This window comes from Musa acuminata, chromosome BXJ1-7 (genome assembly GCF_036884655.1).
Source record: "Musa acuminata AAA Group cultivar baxijiao chromosome BXJ1-7, Cavendish_Baxijiao_AAA, whole genome shotgun sequence".
NCBI classification, from domain to species: domain Eukaryota; kingdom Viridiplantae; phylum Streptophyta; class Magnoliopsida; order Zingiberales; family Musaceae; genus Musa; species Musa acuminata.
This window is the reverse complement of record NC_088333.1, coordinates 2,538,413-2,555,520: the sequence shown is the minus strand read 5'-3', so window position 1 is coordinate 2,555,520 and position 17,108 is coordinate 2,538,413. Positions and strand designations below refer to the sequence as shown.

Below are 17,108 nucleotides of genomic sequence, written 5' to 3'. Positions count from 1 at the left end.
ATGACTGCAACCAAATGTCGCACGTTAGGACACTGATTCATGACCTCACGCTGGTCAGAGCAAGAAAGATGAAGCAGGGCCATGGAGGATGCTGTTGAGAGGTCGCTTTGGCCGACAATTATAGCAAGTAGAGATGCGAAGAAAGAAGAAGACTCTTCCTGTCGTGTACATTTCGATGAGCCTTTCCCTGTCTCCCGCAAACTCGAACTCTCAATGATGAATCAAAGCACAGCTGAGCGCCATCCTTCAAACTCCGGTGGTGGATGAGCCACTCGGTGAGTGAGTCCAATCCTGAGCTGTGATGATGAGCCGAGGTTCATGCTTCTTCTTGTTTGTCTAATCCGATGAGCTCACGAGAGCTTAACATCTTGAAGATGTGGAGTTCTTCTATCTTGCACCTGATTACAAAAGGATCCTTCTGCTTTAACATTCGAAAGCTTAGAGACGATTAAACGACGGACGATTGATTCTCTCTTAGTGGGGGATCACCTCTCCCCCTGTTTGTACCCCAAAGATCTCAGAGATGCCCTCATGAAACATGGGCCTCAAACCTTGCAAACCATCTCACAGCCACATGATTCATATCTTCTCTGGCACTTTACACATACATCAAACATATGTCTTTTGGCTCGACATGTTTAATTCCAGACATTGATGTACTAAATCATTTCATGTAGTGTCACCAAGATGTGGACCTGTGCATGGAAGTCAGAGCAAAGCAATCGAGGCCATGAGACTCTGCGAGTCTAATTTTCCTTTTTCTTTCTTGTAAGAACTCTCATCGATCTCATCCTAATAGATCTCTCACCATTTAGATTTTTCAGATGTATCTTACGAAAGCTTATCATAATTCTAACTTACAGCACTCCAAAGAAGATGATAAATCTCAAGTAGATTTGGAGCAGGATTTAATAGTTGTCTTGCATGAACTAAACTCTGCCGCAATAGAAGCCATCCTAATGAAGTCTTCTCAGATAGAACAGTAGCAGGTCACTGAGGTTTTAGCACCCATTGCATCCTTGATATCAGCAGTTCCAGCAACGCTAATAGAGGGAGCTGTAGCAGTCAAACCGGTCGGACAGCCACCAATCAATTTGTTCATCAATGCCCATTATTATCTGTTCACGAGTGTTGGCCTTTTGCCTTCTCGGCCTTTAATGTCATGCATCCAATGCAAGCGCAGTCGCCTTCAGCATCAATGGAGATCACAAGAGAGTTTACTCTTCTTCTTGTTTACCGAATGATTGGTGATTAAGAGAAGATTTCTCTTATTTCGGATGGAAAGTGAGACAGGTTTTCGATCGAATTTAACCATACCAGCAATACTATAGCTTGATTCAGGAACAGTGTGTAGGCCTGAATGAGATTCTGTGCTAAGATTTGCCATCATAACAGCAGATCCATCAAACATGCATTCATTGCTAATGAGAATTCAGCAGAAGAACATGGTGATGGGATCGGGGCAGGTGAGGTTGAGGTCAGTGCCATTATGCTTTACATGTGTGAGCATCACTACAGCAGAAAGAAGGAGAGGCTCATTCTTTTGGGAGAGAGGATGAAGGGGATGTGAATTAGGCCAACAGCCAGAAGTCCTTCTGCCACCGAGTGCTGATCAAGTAGCCACCCACTCCCTTGCTCTGCTTCCTCACTGCCAGCGTGAGACACTCAGCTTTGTTGATGCACTGCTCCACGAACTCCTCACTTCTGCATCTGAACAGGCTAAATTCCCACGAGCAAGAAAGAGGAGAAGATAACTACACTCAGAATAAACAACGTACTCTAATGCACAGAGAGATCGAGAGAGAGAGAGAGAGAGAGAGAGAGAGCTAAGCTTACCAAGAGAAAGGGGAAGGCTTGGCTTGACCCAACACCAGAACAGAAGCCTCCAGTTTCCTGACTTGGCTTAGCACAGTTGCCAACTTGGGTCCCTGAATCACCAGTGCTTCCACCTCCACCTTCTCATCAGATTTCAAGTAAATGATATCAGTCAAAAAGTTGTTCTCTATCTGATCTTTACCTTTATACATCACATAAAATGGACGAAGTTACTATGCCCACAGAAATGGAAGAAGATGACAACATCGAGGCAGGGAAAGATGAGCAGTAACACCTCAGGCTTGCAAGCTTTGCACAGGGCTTGCAGGGTTGCAAGGTTGGGTACATCATCCTCTCCTCCACCGTGAGGGACAACATGGAGAAGGGCGAGGCGATCACCCTTGTTAGCCACATGGGTCAGTGCCCACATCATGGCATGCTTGGCCCTCGAACTCTGATCGATCACCACCATGACCCTCTTCTTGGCCACCATCCCACCACCGGTCTCCCCCCACCACCCCATGGCCTCCTCCCTCTCCTTTTGGTATCTCCTCCTTCCCCACCTCCTTGAGCCCCTCGAGGACTTGGAGCAGCAGGAGTTCCATCCCTCACTTCCACCAACCTCCATCACTTCCTCGACTCTCCTCTTGCTGTCAGTACTGATACACGTAGTTGGAAGGCTTTTGGTGCAGTGGTTTTAAGTATTGGAGGGTCGGAAATGGACAAAAGGCAGCAAAGGAGAGATGGTTTAGTTTTATTGGACTTTCCAGCTCTCTGCCTTTATCTTTACAGTGAAGAAGAAGATGGGTGATCAGTATTATTACATTAGCACTTTGGAAGAATAACTAATCAGCACATACCAATCCTCCACCCAAGCAGACATTACATTGCAAGCTTCCAAAGCAAGCAGGTGGGATGGAGGAAATGATTTGAAGCAAATATTTGAAACAAAGCTTTATATTTGATTATATAATGACATCTAATAGGCACATTTTAATGAAATTACAATCAGGAACAAAATATTATGATTACAACATTCTAGTCCTCCAGACATTTACTACAACATCACCTATTGCTGATTCTTTATGCTTTCTCAAACCAAAACAACCACACTTTACTATTTCTTTATCATTACTTCACAATATCATTAGTTTGTGTGTGTGTGTGAGAGAGAGAGTGAGAGAGAGAGAGAGAGAGAGAGAGAGAGAGAGAGAGAGAGAGAGAGAGAGAGAGAGCATGTTTCCAATCTTACATCATTCAAGTTTGTGCTAAAATGAGACATCTTTTTGTGACAAGATACACAAATTAGTGAATGAAATGCAAGTAACTGAAGAAAAAAGTTTTTGACTTGTCTGGAGTAAATGTAGAACAGAAATTAAAGTTTTACCATTAAGAGTAGAAAAATGACTAATAGGGATTATCGGCAACAATTTACTAAGCAGACAAGATGTAGCCTTAACAACAGTTGATAAACTACACAAAGTCCATAACATATCTATTTTACACGGATCAAGATAACCAGTACAGAACCACAATATCTCATACTGGCAGAGCCTCACAACAATGGTTTCATGGGTTATTATAAACTGCAAGATTAACGCAATAACAGATTACAGAATCCTCATTTTCGACCCATTCTGTACACAAACAATGATAGAATCTAGCTATCTCCTGGCACGATGACAGCTGAATCATAGAACCCAAATCACCATGTAGAGCACAGGAACCATCATACTGTTGCAGTATGTGAACCAAATTATTGTTGTAGTATGATAACTGCCATTAATGCTGGCAACACATGCAATTAAGAACACATTGATCTTTAGCTTGCAGCCGTATCTGGTTTAAGACCTCATTGCAAAAAAGTTGACACAGATCAACATCCTGGTAGAGATTGCGCCGAGGCTAATGCTGACAGACTTGCCCCTGATTCAGTGCAATGTCTTAAGTATGACTGTTGACTGGAAGATGCCGCAAGATAGCTGGAGGACACATTACTTGAACATGGAATATAAGAGGATCCAAGTATTGAATTGATAGATGGTGATCTGGGAAAGCCCAAGGAGTGAGAAGATAGAAGATAAGCATGAGATCTCTGAGACGAAGCATTTCTAAGGTCAAGAGAACTTCTACTTGTCCTAAAAGCTGGTGAGTGGCCATAAGACCTATGCGGGTTAGGGATATGTGCAGTATAGTATGCACTTGATTGTGAGTGGGGAGTCATTGGAGCTATTTGAATGGCTGGGGAACAAGCACCAGACAACAAATGTGGTTGGGAGTTTGATTCTGGCCCGGAAGGCACTGGAAATATTTGGAGGGCTGGGGATGCTGCCATGGATGAACGAAATGATGACAATCCCACATTGGAAGATACGGTCACCTCACCAGAAGAAAGTAGAGGAGTGCACTCGGAGGCTGGAAGATTAGATCTGCCTGCTCTCGCATCTTGCTTGCAAACAGGGCAGAATGTTCTCCAAGTGGTAAGCCAGAAATCGACGCAAAATGCATGAAACTCTGTTCAATAATTTAACAAAGCATATTAGCATGGAAGACTTAGATAGACTTATATAAACAAGTTATAATGATCGAGAAAAGAAATGGTTGAACATACTATAGAAACAGTTATAAATCATATCCAACCACAAAGACACAATATAACATCCTATTACATTATTGATGCATCCTTGACATATGAAAGGTGAAAAAAAGTTCTGTAACACATCCCTCAATTAGATAGTGATTTTACGCCTTTGTTTAATTCACTGACAATCTAGTCACCATAAATATACTACAGTTATACCTTAAGAAGACAATAAAGAGACACAACGCACAAATTGGAATATTAAGGAATAAGCAACAACTGAATCTACACACGTATTGTTAACAATTGACATGTACCTTGTATTGATGATATAAATATCCATCATATATGCAATATGTCAGTGTAAATGTCAATAGTACAAAGTGTTATACCATAAGCTTAAGTACTTAAGATGTATCAGAAAGAATACCGATCTTGATTCTTGAGGTGTTTGACACATACACAACAGACATTTTGAAGTATCCATGCTTTATAAATGCTGCAAAATTTTGAATGGTAAAAAATATCATGAAGATAAAATCTAGTATTTAACAAGTACCTTTCAAAAAGAGGATGCAGACACATTTTATTTGAAAACATCTAAGTCATCATAATCAAAGAAAAGAATTTAATGTATGCAGTTCATTAAGAGTCCACATAACTTAGCTAAATGTTGAAGAAACTAGCACTAAAGTTTGACGTAGGCAACCAGAATAAAATAGGCCCTTTGCTTGCTATTATTATAAATAAGAAACTCTGGTGATTTAAATGGTGACCAAGATACTCACTGTGATGACATGGCAATATCCTAAGCTTCTCCCCAACACTATAGTCTTCCAAGCAAATTGCACAAGTTGTTGCAGTGCAATTATCTTCCACAACTGAAGTGAATATGAGACTTGGCATTGCTTTCACCAACTGGCTGCTCATTCCATGGAATTCTCGGATGTTAGGAGCCCTAGTCTGTTCAGGCCTGCCAAAGTGTCTGCGTATGAAAAAGCATGTAGCAAGCACAGCAGAGATGACGAGGAGTGCTATGAAGGAGATGACCATAATTGGCCATGCTGAATTCTCAAAGGTGGGTATAATCCACAACTCCAAATCAGTATTGCCAGCATATTTCGTTAGCATTTCACCAGAATCCTTGGAAACAAACACAGCGTATATATGGATGCCAATTGAACTTCCTGCCACTGCAATATATTTATTGATATATGGATCAATAGAAATCAAACTATTAGGAATTTGACAATAATGTCCAACAAATCAGGTTCTGGCACTGCTTCCAAGAAGGAACCAGTATTCATATATCAGAAAATGACATAGCACAAGAGGCTGACACAATTTGGGAGTTGCAGGGAGAACTAAGAAGGAAATAGGGAACTGACACCAAAACTTCTCTAATGCAGGAATAGGAAAATGTAGTAGATAGAACAATTTCACAATGTATGTGTAAGAATTTGTTAAGAATATAGGTAAAATTTTGAAACTACATTTATTATAGATTCCTTCTAGAGGACAGACAAAATCTTAAGGTTTGCTAAGCAGTAGCTTCTTTTTCCTAGTGGTGTACCCATTAAGACCGCCGATGAAGAAACCATTACAGGGAGTTTGCTTCTTTCTTTGTCCTACTTTTGCCCTTTCCACAAAATACCTATTTTTGCTAACATGCAGACTTTGAAGATTCAGAATAAAGCAGTTGATCACAAATGGTAACCATCAAGGGAAACTATGGTTGGTTGCAAAGAATGGAAATGATGGAAGTGAAAGCTGTCACAATATTTTTGTGTACTACAAAGAATAAACTGGATCTTGAACAAAGCTGGCCAGATGGTAAAGAGAAAGTACTTGTTTGATTTTAATCAAATGATTATTGCAATGAATTGATGTAGATTCTCGAACAAACCAACATATTAGTTCAGCTAGACGTGTGACCTCTTGGAGTTGGAGGTAACTAACTTAATTTTATTAATGTTTGTTTGTTAATCACTAAGGTTGCTAATCAACATCAAATTACTTAAACAGTTGTTCTATCTTGTAACGGAAGTTACTTGGTATTTACTATTAGTAGCTGCATGATCATATCATGAAATGGTGTGATCATATATGATTATGCCTATTCCTAGGTGTTTCTATTACTTATGTTGGTGCATTATAAAGCAGAAGCATAGAAACCTATTTACCACTTCAGAGTGATTGTTTCCAAACAAGCTCCATTCATATTATGTTGAAGTCATGCTTCCTCAAAACTGATATATTTGTGATAAAATGCTTAGAATAATGTCTTGTTACATGGGTTATGATTGCAAAAAGGAGTGCAAAGTCTTTATAGAATGCATTAAATATGTAAATTTCTTTATAGAATACTTTAAACCATAGAATTCTTAATGATTTTTAATACATTTTGAATCATAAAATGTTCACGTCATAAAATATAACAGCTAATGCTAAAGCAGTTGATAAACCAAAAAAAGGGACCTTACTTGAAATCAGGGCTCCTCTATCTTCATTGTCGTATACAATTGCAGCTTTGAACCCAGCATTTTGTGCATTTCTGACTTTAACATCAAATGTACATCCTCCTCTTATAATTAGTGCAAATGGAGAATCTAAACCTTTAGCAACTTCATTAGTTAATGGAGCACATGCATCTAGAGGTTCTGCAACATATAATACCCCACATTCACCAGATCCTTTTACTGATGGAGCTGAACATACAAACAAAAACAATTTAGTGGTAACTACATATGAGAAAAAAATAAAAGAGATGTAATGTTCAATGGTAAGGTTGTTGTGATTCTTTGACCTTAATCGGGAACAAGAATACCGTAAGGAACCAAGATATTCTTAACTAACAAAACGACAGAATCAACATAAGCAATAAGTTGTAAGAAATTACAAAAATATAAGTACTATCATGGGTCACACGTATCATATTACCAAGATAACAATACCAGTTGAAACAATACTAACAAGGAGAACATATAAACCACATATATAATCATATTGTCATGTTTGCCAGAGCACATGTGCAGTGAATTTCACATGGACACTAACACCACATATTGGTGATATAAGTGACATGGCTGCCTTGCACAGGGCAGTCATATGATTGGACATGCATATACATCCACATATATGGTCAGCTCGACCATATATTAAAACACTGATTAGCCACATGTTTCCTTCTACTTTGAAATAAGGCGGTTAACATAACTGCGATGAAGAAGAAGAAAGAAGGAAATAAAAAATTCAATTCTGGGTTTATGGATCTCAACGTTACATTGTACCCAATAAGTCATCGAGTCTATCAAGGAGTTATAATCCTTTAATAGGTGAGCCCTTGAGACAATTCTTACTGCTTTAAATTAAAGTATTGTCATCATTCTTTACCAAATATGGCACCTCTGTATGTGATATCCCTCCTTAATGATGCATTGTTGAACCATGGATCTAACATTCATCAATCAGAGTCTTCTACCTTGACAAAAATCCTTTTTAGATTTCATCATAAACTCCTTAAGTTTTAATATTTTGGCCGAAAAACCGGAAAAATATCAAGCCAAGAACATTTATCTCTTCACAGCTGAAAAAAGCTCCTCTTGGTTTCCTATACATCTACGCGAATTTCTTCTCTTAACAATAACATATACTTTGCAGCATAAAATGTTCATGATTTTATCAATCAATCTTCCTAAAAAGAAAAAAATTACAATGCATTACTTACTCTTATTGTAACTTTCAAATAACCAGCATCAGTTACATATTCCCTTGTGCGTTTTGTTTAGAATAAAATTCCAAGTATATCGATCTAATAAAATTCCTCAGATACAACTAAATCTGGTAAAACCCTTAGTCTGATCTGAACTATTCAACTTCATACTCCAACCAATCTTCTTTAGCTTTCTTATCAAGATAATATAGCCAGCACAACGTCAGACAACAAAAGGCTTAATTTTCCACCTGTTTAGTTTTAACATGTTGGTCTAAGATTATATTTTTTGCAGTCCTAGAATCAAATTGAAGTTCACCTCATGTATACGCAGAACGTTCTATAATGACATGATGAGTATTTTGCAAACCACCAGAACGTACAAGAAAATTGAAGTTTCCATGGAAACCACATGAAATCTACAATACAACTATATGATGCTACCTGCAGACTCAAAACAACAGGGGGAGAAGATAGGGGATGAAGCACTCACCAAAGGTGGCCTCGATGTCCGGAAACGACAAGGATACATTTCTCCCAATCAGCACTACGTCGCCACCCGCCGAACCAACCAACAGATCAAGCAGAAGGAAAGCAAATAAAGCAAACTTCCCCACAACCTCATACTTCAACACCCCCATCTCCCAGAACTCGCTTCCAGAAACACCACACCGTCTAGCTACTTCCAAATCCCAATCTTTTTCTATGTTCTTCCTCTTCTCAACTGCAACAGCCCACACCTAATCCAAATCCGGGAACTCTAAAGGTAATGCACGCGAGTCAAAAACTTAAACGACCAAAGGCGGAGTTTCCGCGACCAAAACGGAAAATAGGACAATCAGAATCTAATATTTCGTGGAAAGAAAGATCTTTCTCAAAATCGAGGAGAAAAAAGGGGAGAACTGGAGCTCTGGGCCGTAGAAAAGGATCGGAAGAAGATCAGCAGAGACATCCGAACGAGCACAGGAGCAGTGTGGAGCGGAAGAATCGAGACATCGGATTCCATGATAAGGGCGAGAAATCGGAGGGGGGAGGGCGCCGGAGCAGGTAAGGAAGGAAGTGGAGCATCGAGCTTCGATCTCCACGAGCGGTGGAGCCTATCAATACCTCCCCAGGCGCCCCTAGAATCCTCTAATTATGCCCTTTCTTTTAACCTTTTTACGATTTCTTGTAATTTCCCAAATTTATCGCCACAAAGAAATCCATTATCTGGAAAAAAGGTTAATATCTTATAAACATGTGACCACAATAATTAACTATCTAAAATTAAATTAAATTAAAAATCTTTATCTTTGAAAATTCTCTGCAGACTCCAAATTAAATAATATTAAATTGATTAAATAATTTTATCTCTAATTTCTATTGAGTTCACTTTCGCTTCTATCTTATATGAACCCTAAGTCGTCTCACTCGTTGCACAAGTGACCAAGATTATAAACAAATAAAAAATTAGATTTTTATCATTAATACATAATTAATAAAAAAAATAAAATAATGATATAAAGATTTAAGAAAACAAAGTATTTTAAGTGAATAAAATTAATTATTTTTTAATCAATTTTAATCTTAATTAAAATATGCAAATTTAATCGCCATTCCAATCACCAATCATATCGCGACGTTACGTTGCGGACGGAAACGGGTTTTGTCCGCCCGAAGGCGGCGAGTCGATGTATCATGCGGACTGGGGTCCACCGATTCCCATCGAACCTATGACGTCGTCTCTGCGGGACCCGCGTCATTGACGAGACTCCATCAGTTCTGCATGCTCCACGTGGATCATATGATTCTCGCAGCCTCTGATTAGGAGGAGGAGGAGAAAGTAGCAAGAACTCGAATTGCCGACTTCCTTCATCCTCTCTCTCTCTCTCTCTCTCTCTCTCTCTCTCTCTCAAAGTAGCAAGAACTCGAATTGCCGACTTCCTTCATCCCCCCTCCCCTCTCTCTCTCTCTCTCTCTCTCTCTCGTGTGTGTACAAGGAAACTTCCGCGCCACAGATGTTTAGATTTGTCTTCGTTCTTCTTATCTTATCTTCTGAGGAGTAGGACAAAGCCGCAAGAGGCGTCAGAGACTGCATCTATCTCTATCTTGGATCGACGGAGAGAGAGGAGAGAGAAATAGTTGTCCCTTTTGGATTTGTGCACGGTTCTGATGCATGGCGACGGTAAGCTTTGTAGCCTTGTTCGAAGTTTTAGGAACTGAGGACTCCATTTTACTTTACTTTGGTCATGTCCTTTTAGTGCAAATGCCTTCCCAGATGAGTTTTCATTGTAAAGGGAGTCTTTTTCTACGTTAAATCTAATAAATCTATTGTTATAATACATCCATCCTCGAAGGAACCATCGGTGTTGACATGGTATCATCACTCGATAGATAATAGATACTTATCATTATTGGATTATATTATTTTCTTTTATTAGATAAAATATATTTTAAATATGATTAAATTCATTAGGAATTTATTTATAATAAGATTTTTTAGAAAATGACCTTGATGAAAGAGACTTTCTTAATTACTTATCCTATAATCTCTATTCTCATAATCTCCTAAAGTCTCAAAGTGTATGACAACAAAACAAACACGAGTTTATAGATCTTTTCTTATTTTTCTTTAATTGTTATTCTATCGTTCATAACGATCCTATAAAGAATAAAAAGATGGTCTTGTTATATTTTTATAGTTTAAATTACGAAGCATATTTTTATATTAAATAAATATTTTTTTTGAATGACATCGAAATGTAAACACATCTAATTTTTGATTTTATGATTATTTGATATTAGTTCTGAACATTAATTTTTTATATAATAATTTTTTTAATACTTAGGACAACAATTATAGTTAATTATTACTTTTACATATGATTCTCAGGTGATCAAATCACAAACTTTCGGACTATTCTTTACTTTTTATTTTCTTATACATTTGTTTGATTTCATGTTTTGCATGATTTTTATATCTTTTTATAGCTTTTGAATGAGTTCGAATGACTTTATCCCTTTCGGATGAACATTTATGAGGATAAAAGATTATTTTGATTTCTTGATTCTCCTTACCAAAATCAAATTTTAATGGTAAATATACAAGAATATATACTAATAATAATAATAATAATAATAATACTAATAATAATACTAATAATAATAATAATAATAATAATAATAATAATATGATCCTTCACCTATATTCCTATATGTAACACATAAATTATTATAACTATACAGAAAATAAAAAATATATAAAATTATTTTAAAGAAAAGTTTGAATGGTATAAGTGTGGATTGGAGTTTCAACATGTTGACTAAAACAGTCAACGAATGAATTCCGCCGGATGATAGATGGGACATTACAATTTTGCCAAATACCTATTACATATCAACCTTAAAAGTACAATCAGATGTCCAATTATTTGGGTTTAATCATATGAATCTTTTTCGCAAATGCACATAATTAAATAAACAGGAATTATTTTATTATTTATAAATAAATTTTAGATATTTTACTAAACAATTAAATATTATGAAATTTCCAAAGAATAGAAAGAGTTATACTAATGATCTTAAAATTAGTCCCAAACATGATTAATTGATTTTTTTTCTATTTTATGATGATTAATTACTAAATTAATTTTTTTTGAATACCATAAGTAAAAATAAAAAGACATTTTTGTTCAAGTAGAAAAAAAGGATTTTTTCCAATAAAATATCCATAAAATTTTCTTTTCTCCCTTTCAACACTGTTTTATTTTTTTTGTAATTCTAAAAACTAAAATGAAGATTATACATCAATTTATATTTTTATTGAAAGGAAAAGGAATATAATATGATATGATTCCTTTCTTTGGATACTTTCTTCTATTGTTTGCCTCCCCATTCAATCTCTTCTCTCGCACGCCCCTTTTTGGTCTTCTGCCGTTCGCTCGCACACTGAAAGGTCAGCGCCTCTCTCTCTCTTTTGTTCTTCCTTCGGTAGTAATTCGGTCAAAATCGGTTTTTTGGTACGTATTAGATCGAAAGGTTTTGTCTTGTTGACGATTTCCGAAAAGAGTTAGTTTGGCTGAGTGTCATCTTCGCCTTTTCGTGTAGGTTCTCTTTCTTTTCCTTTCCCCTCCTCCTCCAACAGATGTAGAATTCATTTGAGATTCCTTGTGTCTGGATCGGCTTTCTCTTCGTCATTTTTTGTTATGATGGTTGATCTTTTCTTTCGCGAGATTGTGTGATCGGTTTGTTATGAGATCTTGATGATTGATGTGATGATCAAGTTGAGAACTTTGTAGCCTGGGATTGGATGCTTCCCAATTGAATGCAGAAAGAAATATGAGTATCGGGTGAAATCTCGATGCCTTGGACTCGCGCATGGTACCGGATAATTCAATTCGTTGGAAAACATAATAAGATATACCGTATGGCTTAGAATGGTTGTAGGAAAAGGTGGATATTATTTATATAATTGGGCAAAGAAAGAGATTTCAGTTTTATATAGATGTATATGGGTCTTTTTGTTGAAGGAAGATATTTGAATCTGATTGAATCTTTTCATTTTCATTATTTAACTGTGATGCTAAAACTACAGAACATGAAAAACTGTAATTATAATGCTGATTTTTAATGTATCAAACCAAATTGGCTAATAATGTTAGTATCATGTGAAACAACTTAAATCGTCTTAATGTTTTAGTAGTTACCTAATTATGGTGCAAAATTATGCTTGAGATAAAGCTTTAAAGTATTTTAAACATATACATATTTTTGTTTTAACAGGGGATTTGGGGAAAAAAAACACTTAAGATACTTAGTTATTTATTCAACAAAATTGTGCCTGTTGCTGTCATTTTTTTCTGATTTTATCACAATGCATGTTCAATAAAGACTAACAATACACTGATAACACGTTTACTTGTTGTGGTTTCCTTTTCGATGGAAGAACTACATATCAGTAATAGACGGTGCCACCAATGACATTTTTTCATGTATCGTTGACTTTGAAAGAGTGACCACAAAGTTTTGTCAGCTATGAAAACCTATTATCATCGTATGTAAAAAGGTTGAAATGCTTGCTTTGATGTTCAATGGTCAAACATCATCAAGGTTTCTCTCTGCTTTCCCTTTGATGCATTTTGGAAGTACCAAATATCATTCTTAACAATACTGTTGCAAATTTGAATGTTTTGCATTTTCCAGCATTTTAACTGCGTGGGTGTATCATGAATTTAGAAAATTTCTATAATTTTCTTTTCATGGAGCTGGAACCTATTGATTGATGGGTTTTAATCTTACTGTGGTTATTCATATTCTAGCTTTCAATTTTGCATTCTTTTTTAGTTGTAGCAGATGTGCCTTTCATTGATATTATGTCAAGACACCAAACTACTTGACTGTTTAGGATGCCATATAAAAAATTTGTTTGGATGCAGCTTGATCTCTACCTTGTGGGTGGAAATTTCAGACTTGGCAAGTTTTGCCTTGGTCATTTATTATTTACTTCATGGGTTAATTTTATTTTTCAAGCTGGTTAACCTTTCCACTAGTAGGATTTTAGAGTGATTTATTCACTTTTTTTGGAGATTTCTAAAAGCCCTTTTTGCCTATAATTATCCAGATTACCTCTCGGTAAATAATGGTCATCTGATATTTGTTCTATTTCTCTTCACAGGGATTATCAGTCAATCCCTGAATGAACTTTTTGCCTACTCTATTCTGATCTTACAAAACATGTGGGATTAATATTACAGTAAGATGGAAATGAGTGATTTTGATTCACATTTTTTTCGTTTTATCTCGTATTTAGTTCACCCCAACCTTGTTTAGATTTAAAAGAAGATCATTACAGTACCCCAAGATAACCTGGTTTTTCAAAAGAAAATAGCAACAGAAATAATAAAATTATGATCACTTCTGTTACTTATGGCCTGACAAAAAGTGGAGGCTCATGGTGAGATAATGAAATTTCCTGAATATAATTCAGGTTTAGTACGTTCAGATAGAAACATTACAAAATAGAAAATAGTACTCTATAATCAAAGAGGAGCAATAACATCGAGGGTTAAAAAGGAGAGAAAACATGGATAGAAGAGGTGTCACCCCGAACATTGTGTTCATAGTAGAATTATCACAGAAATTTTTTATGTTCACAACTTGAACTCACTCATCCCCTTCAACCAAAAGAAAATGAAGAAGGAAAAAACCAAAGATAATTATTAGGTTCCATCTTGTAAGCAAATGGTCTATTTGTCCTCGCCTTGAGTTCAATCATATAAATACATATATTCATTTCTGAACTTTTTAAACACCATTGATCATCTTCAGTTTAAGATCTTCTATTTAGAAAATTTTGGGGTAAATTGAAGAAAACTTGAGACAGAAAGGAGATTCATTGTAAATTATGGTAGCTGGTACTTAGTTGGATTGAGGTAGTTATTTAAGCATCATATTCTTAAGCAATATGAATATTTTATATGCTTCTTCATAATAAGCTCAGGTGACGACTTAGTTTCAAACAGTCTGCCAGATACTTTTAAAACTGTGTTATATACCTAAAAGAAAAAAAAGTGCACTTTGAGTGGCTTCTATTGGTAATTCCTTCATTTTCTTCAAATGCATATGTTCAGTAGTTAGGTGCCAACAAAAAGGTAAAATATCTGAATGAAAAAATCTTTTAAATTTTTAGTAATTGTTTAACAGTTTTCTTTCAGAATATGTCTTCTATGTTATAGTTACATATACTGTTAGTTCTAAATTGTGAAGGTTATTTTCCCCAAGAATAAATTCTTGGCTTCACCACTGTCAGATCTCGTGATAACTTTACCATTAGCTGCACACATCATTGACTGTGTTATGAATCCTTCTTGTTTTTGTTATTTGTTTTAGATTAACAAGTCTCTGCATAGACACATAAGAAAAAACTTTGCAAATATCACGGTAATCACTTTGCCTGACAATGGCCTGAATATACCAGAAAGTGGAGTTATTTTTTGTTACCATTTATTGATTATTTCATCTCTATGTAGATGGGATATTGACAATTGTCCTATGTATTACAGTTGCTGATGTTCTCCTCTGTATCCCAGCAATGAGTTTATCATGTCTTGTTTGTCATAGCATGGATAGCCGATCACGATCTTTTAGGAGTTACTCTGTTTCAAGTTCAGAAGACGAGGGGCGATGTTCTGCAGTTGTTACCTGCTTGACTCGGAAGGTCGCCGTTGCTACAGCAGGTACAGCTAATGCCATTTCGACGGCCAAAGTGACACCATTCCCCATGATGGCAAGTGGTCAAGGTATGACAGGAACTCCGCGCCTTTTGCGAAGCCGAGCTGTGAGTAGGGACTTGGTTAGAGACTGGAATTTTGATCAAGTTCATGTGGAGGGCTAGCGGTGTAAGAAGCGCTTAAGAGTTACCTCAAAAAGGAGATATTGTTAGTTTTGTAACTACTTTAAGTGGTTTTCTCGACTAGATTTCTTGTAGTTACGGTTAGCTGTTGTGAGTCCATGATACATATTGGACATTTTGGAACATTGCTGTCTTAAATATTTTGAACATGTCACCGGTTTTCTTTGTTTCTATTGTGAATTGTGATGATTTGATGCACATATCAATAAAAATAAAAGAGAGACATCCATCAGTGGAGTGTTCATGTTGATGTGTTGGTTCTTCTTTTCCCAACATATAAACATTAACAGAACAGGATGCTATACATTTCCCTGTTGTGTTTGATTATTTATGCAGTCCCCCATTAAACATGTTTGTCAAGTTTCATGATCATGGTTATCCTTATCCCATCCTTAATTGAATCACTTTAAGATAATGACATTAATAAACTTTTCAGAAGGATTGCTGCTGATGGCTTAATGATCATGAAGATTCAGAAGGATTGAATGAATGAATGAATGATCCTTCTCTAAAAGATTGGACGAATGAATCCTTGATTTCTATACTTGGAATCAAATTTATCTATTACATCAACAATACATCAAACAAAACAATACTAATTTGATTTCAAAAATAAATATAAAATTCATGCTCATATCGATCATCTTGACGCAATAAATGTTGATGCCCTCCTTAGAACTGTGTCACGCGGGTACTGTTCCCTATTAAATGGCCTAAACAATTGGGTCTGCCCAACTTGGCTTTCCATCGACATGCTTCGAGCTCACGACGAGCTCATCAATGGCGTCCCAATAGATCAATTAGCTGAGTTGTGTGAGACACAGCCCCACATGCACGCAATAGGAAGGCCAGCAAATGCACGCAACTTGTGCCTTTCTATTGCTCTCTACCTCTGTCTTCACTTGTCCATTCTTTACAAGGCACATGATTTGCATTATATTATCAAGGATTAAAGTGCTGCTTGTGTTCTTGTTGTCAAGGAGAGAGAGGTAGCATCCAATCTGGAGTTTGGCAGCTCTTTAAACTAAGAGAAGACTTAGCTGTGGCCTCATACTGACATGTGGTGGGTGTTTGGATAATTACATTAAAAATATCCTATTAATGTAAATAAATAATTAGTTAAGGAGTTAATATGATTATTATTTTCGGCCAATCGAGACTCGATATATAAAATTCATTCGCTTATCGAACATGTCATGTCATGTCAGTTTTTAGAGATCAGTATTATACATCGTTAAATCAATTATTATAAGATCGGTACCATATAAATCAATCTTTTCAAGTATTTCTTTGTTCTAAAATCAATAAATTAAAATTACATCCATTACAAGCTTTTCTATGTCAACAACAAACTTATGAATGCTAACTATATTTCTCCCTTATCAATCAGTTCATTAATTATCCATTTTATGTAATATTTTTATGATGTTAGTAATTTGTTATCGTAAAATTCATTGAAATAGAGTATCCAAATTAGATAATGGAAACTAATATTAATATTAAAAAAATTACAAAATAATAATAAGATACTAAATATAAAATTATAGAGAAAAAAATTAAATATATGTCAAATATTTGCCTAATATAATATTCGATCCTCGGATCAATTG

At 36.1% G+C, this 17,108-nt stretch overlaps 3 protein-coding genes across 5 annotated transcripts; 1 reads left to right on the top strand and 2 right to left on the bottom strand.

The window, feature by feature from the left end:
* Window positions 1-1,399: 1,399 nt before the first annotated feature.
* On the bottom strand, window positions 1,400-2,695 carry LOC135678195 (uncharacterized). Of its 2 annotated transcripts, none has more exons than XM_065190708.1 (3): window positions 2,111-2,601; window positions 1,837-1,955; window positions 1,400-1,719 (listed from the first exon to the last, which is right to left on the bottom strand). In XM_065190708.1, the coding sequence occupies exons 1-3, from the start codon at window positions 2,441-2,443 to the stop codon at window positions 1,572-1,574; spliced, it is 600 nt and encodes a 199-aa protein (XP_065046780.1). In that variant the 5' UTR covers window positions 2,444-2,601; the 3' UTR covers window positions 1,400-1,571. The 2 variants fall into 2 exon arrangements, with proteins under 2 accessions (XP_065046780.1, XP_065046781.1); XM_065190709.1 differs by having other exon boundaries at window positions 1,622-1,754; window positions 2,111-2,695.
* Window positions 2,696-3,219: 524 nt separating this feature from the next.
* On the bottom strand, window positions 3,220-9,226 carry LOC135678194 (receptor homology region, transmembrane domain- and RING domain-containing protein 1-like). Its single transcript, XM_065190707.1, has 4 exons — window positions 8,602-9,226; window positions 6,880-7,104; window positions 5,185-5,589; window positions 3,220-4,329 (listed from the first exon to the last, which is right to left on the bottom strand). The coding sequence occupies exons 1-4, from the start codon at window positions 8,747-8,749 to the stop codon at window positions 3,692-3,694; spliced, it is 1,416 nt and encodes a 471-aa protein (XP_065046779.1). The 5' UTR covers window positions 8,750-9,226; the 3' UTR covers window positions 3,220-3,691.
* A 2,681-nt stretch (window positions 9,227-11,907) lies between these two features.
* Window positions 11,908-15,647, top strand: LOC135678193 (uncharacterized). Of its 2 annotated transcripts, none has more exons than XM_065190705.1 (2): window positions 11,908-12,042; window positions 15,149-15,647. In XM_065190705.1, the coding sequence occupies exons 1-2, from the start codon at window positions 11,937-11,939 to the stop codon at window positions 15,478-15,480; spliced, it is 438 nt and encodes a 145-aa protein (XP_065046777.1). In that variant the 5' UTR covers window positions 11,908-11,936; the 3' UTR covers window positions 15,481-15,647. The 2 variants fall into 2 exon arrangements, with proteins under 2 accessions (XP_065046777.1, XP_065046778.1); XM_065190706.1 differs by lacking the exon at window positions 11,908-12,042 and adding an exon at window positions 12,061-12,190.
* The last annotated feature ends 1,461 nt before the right edge of the window (window positions 15,648-17,108 follow it).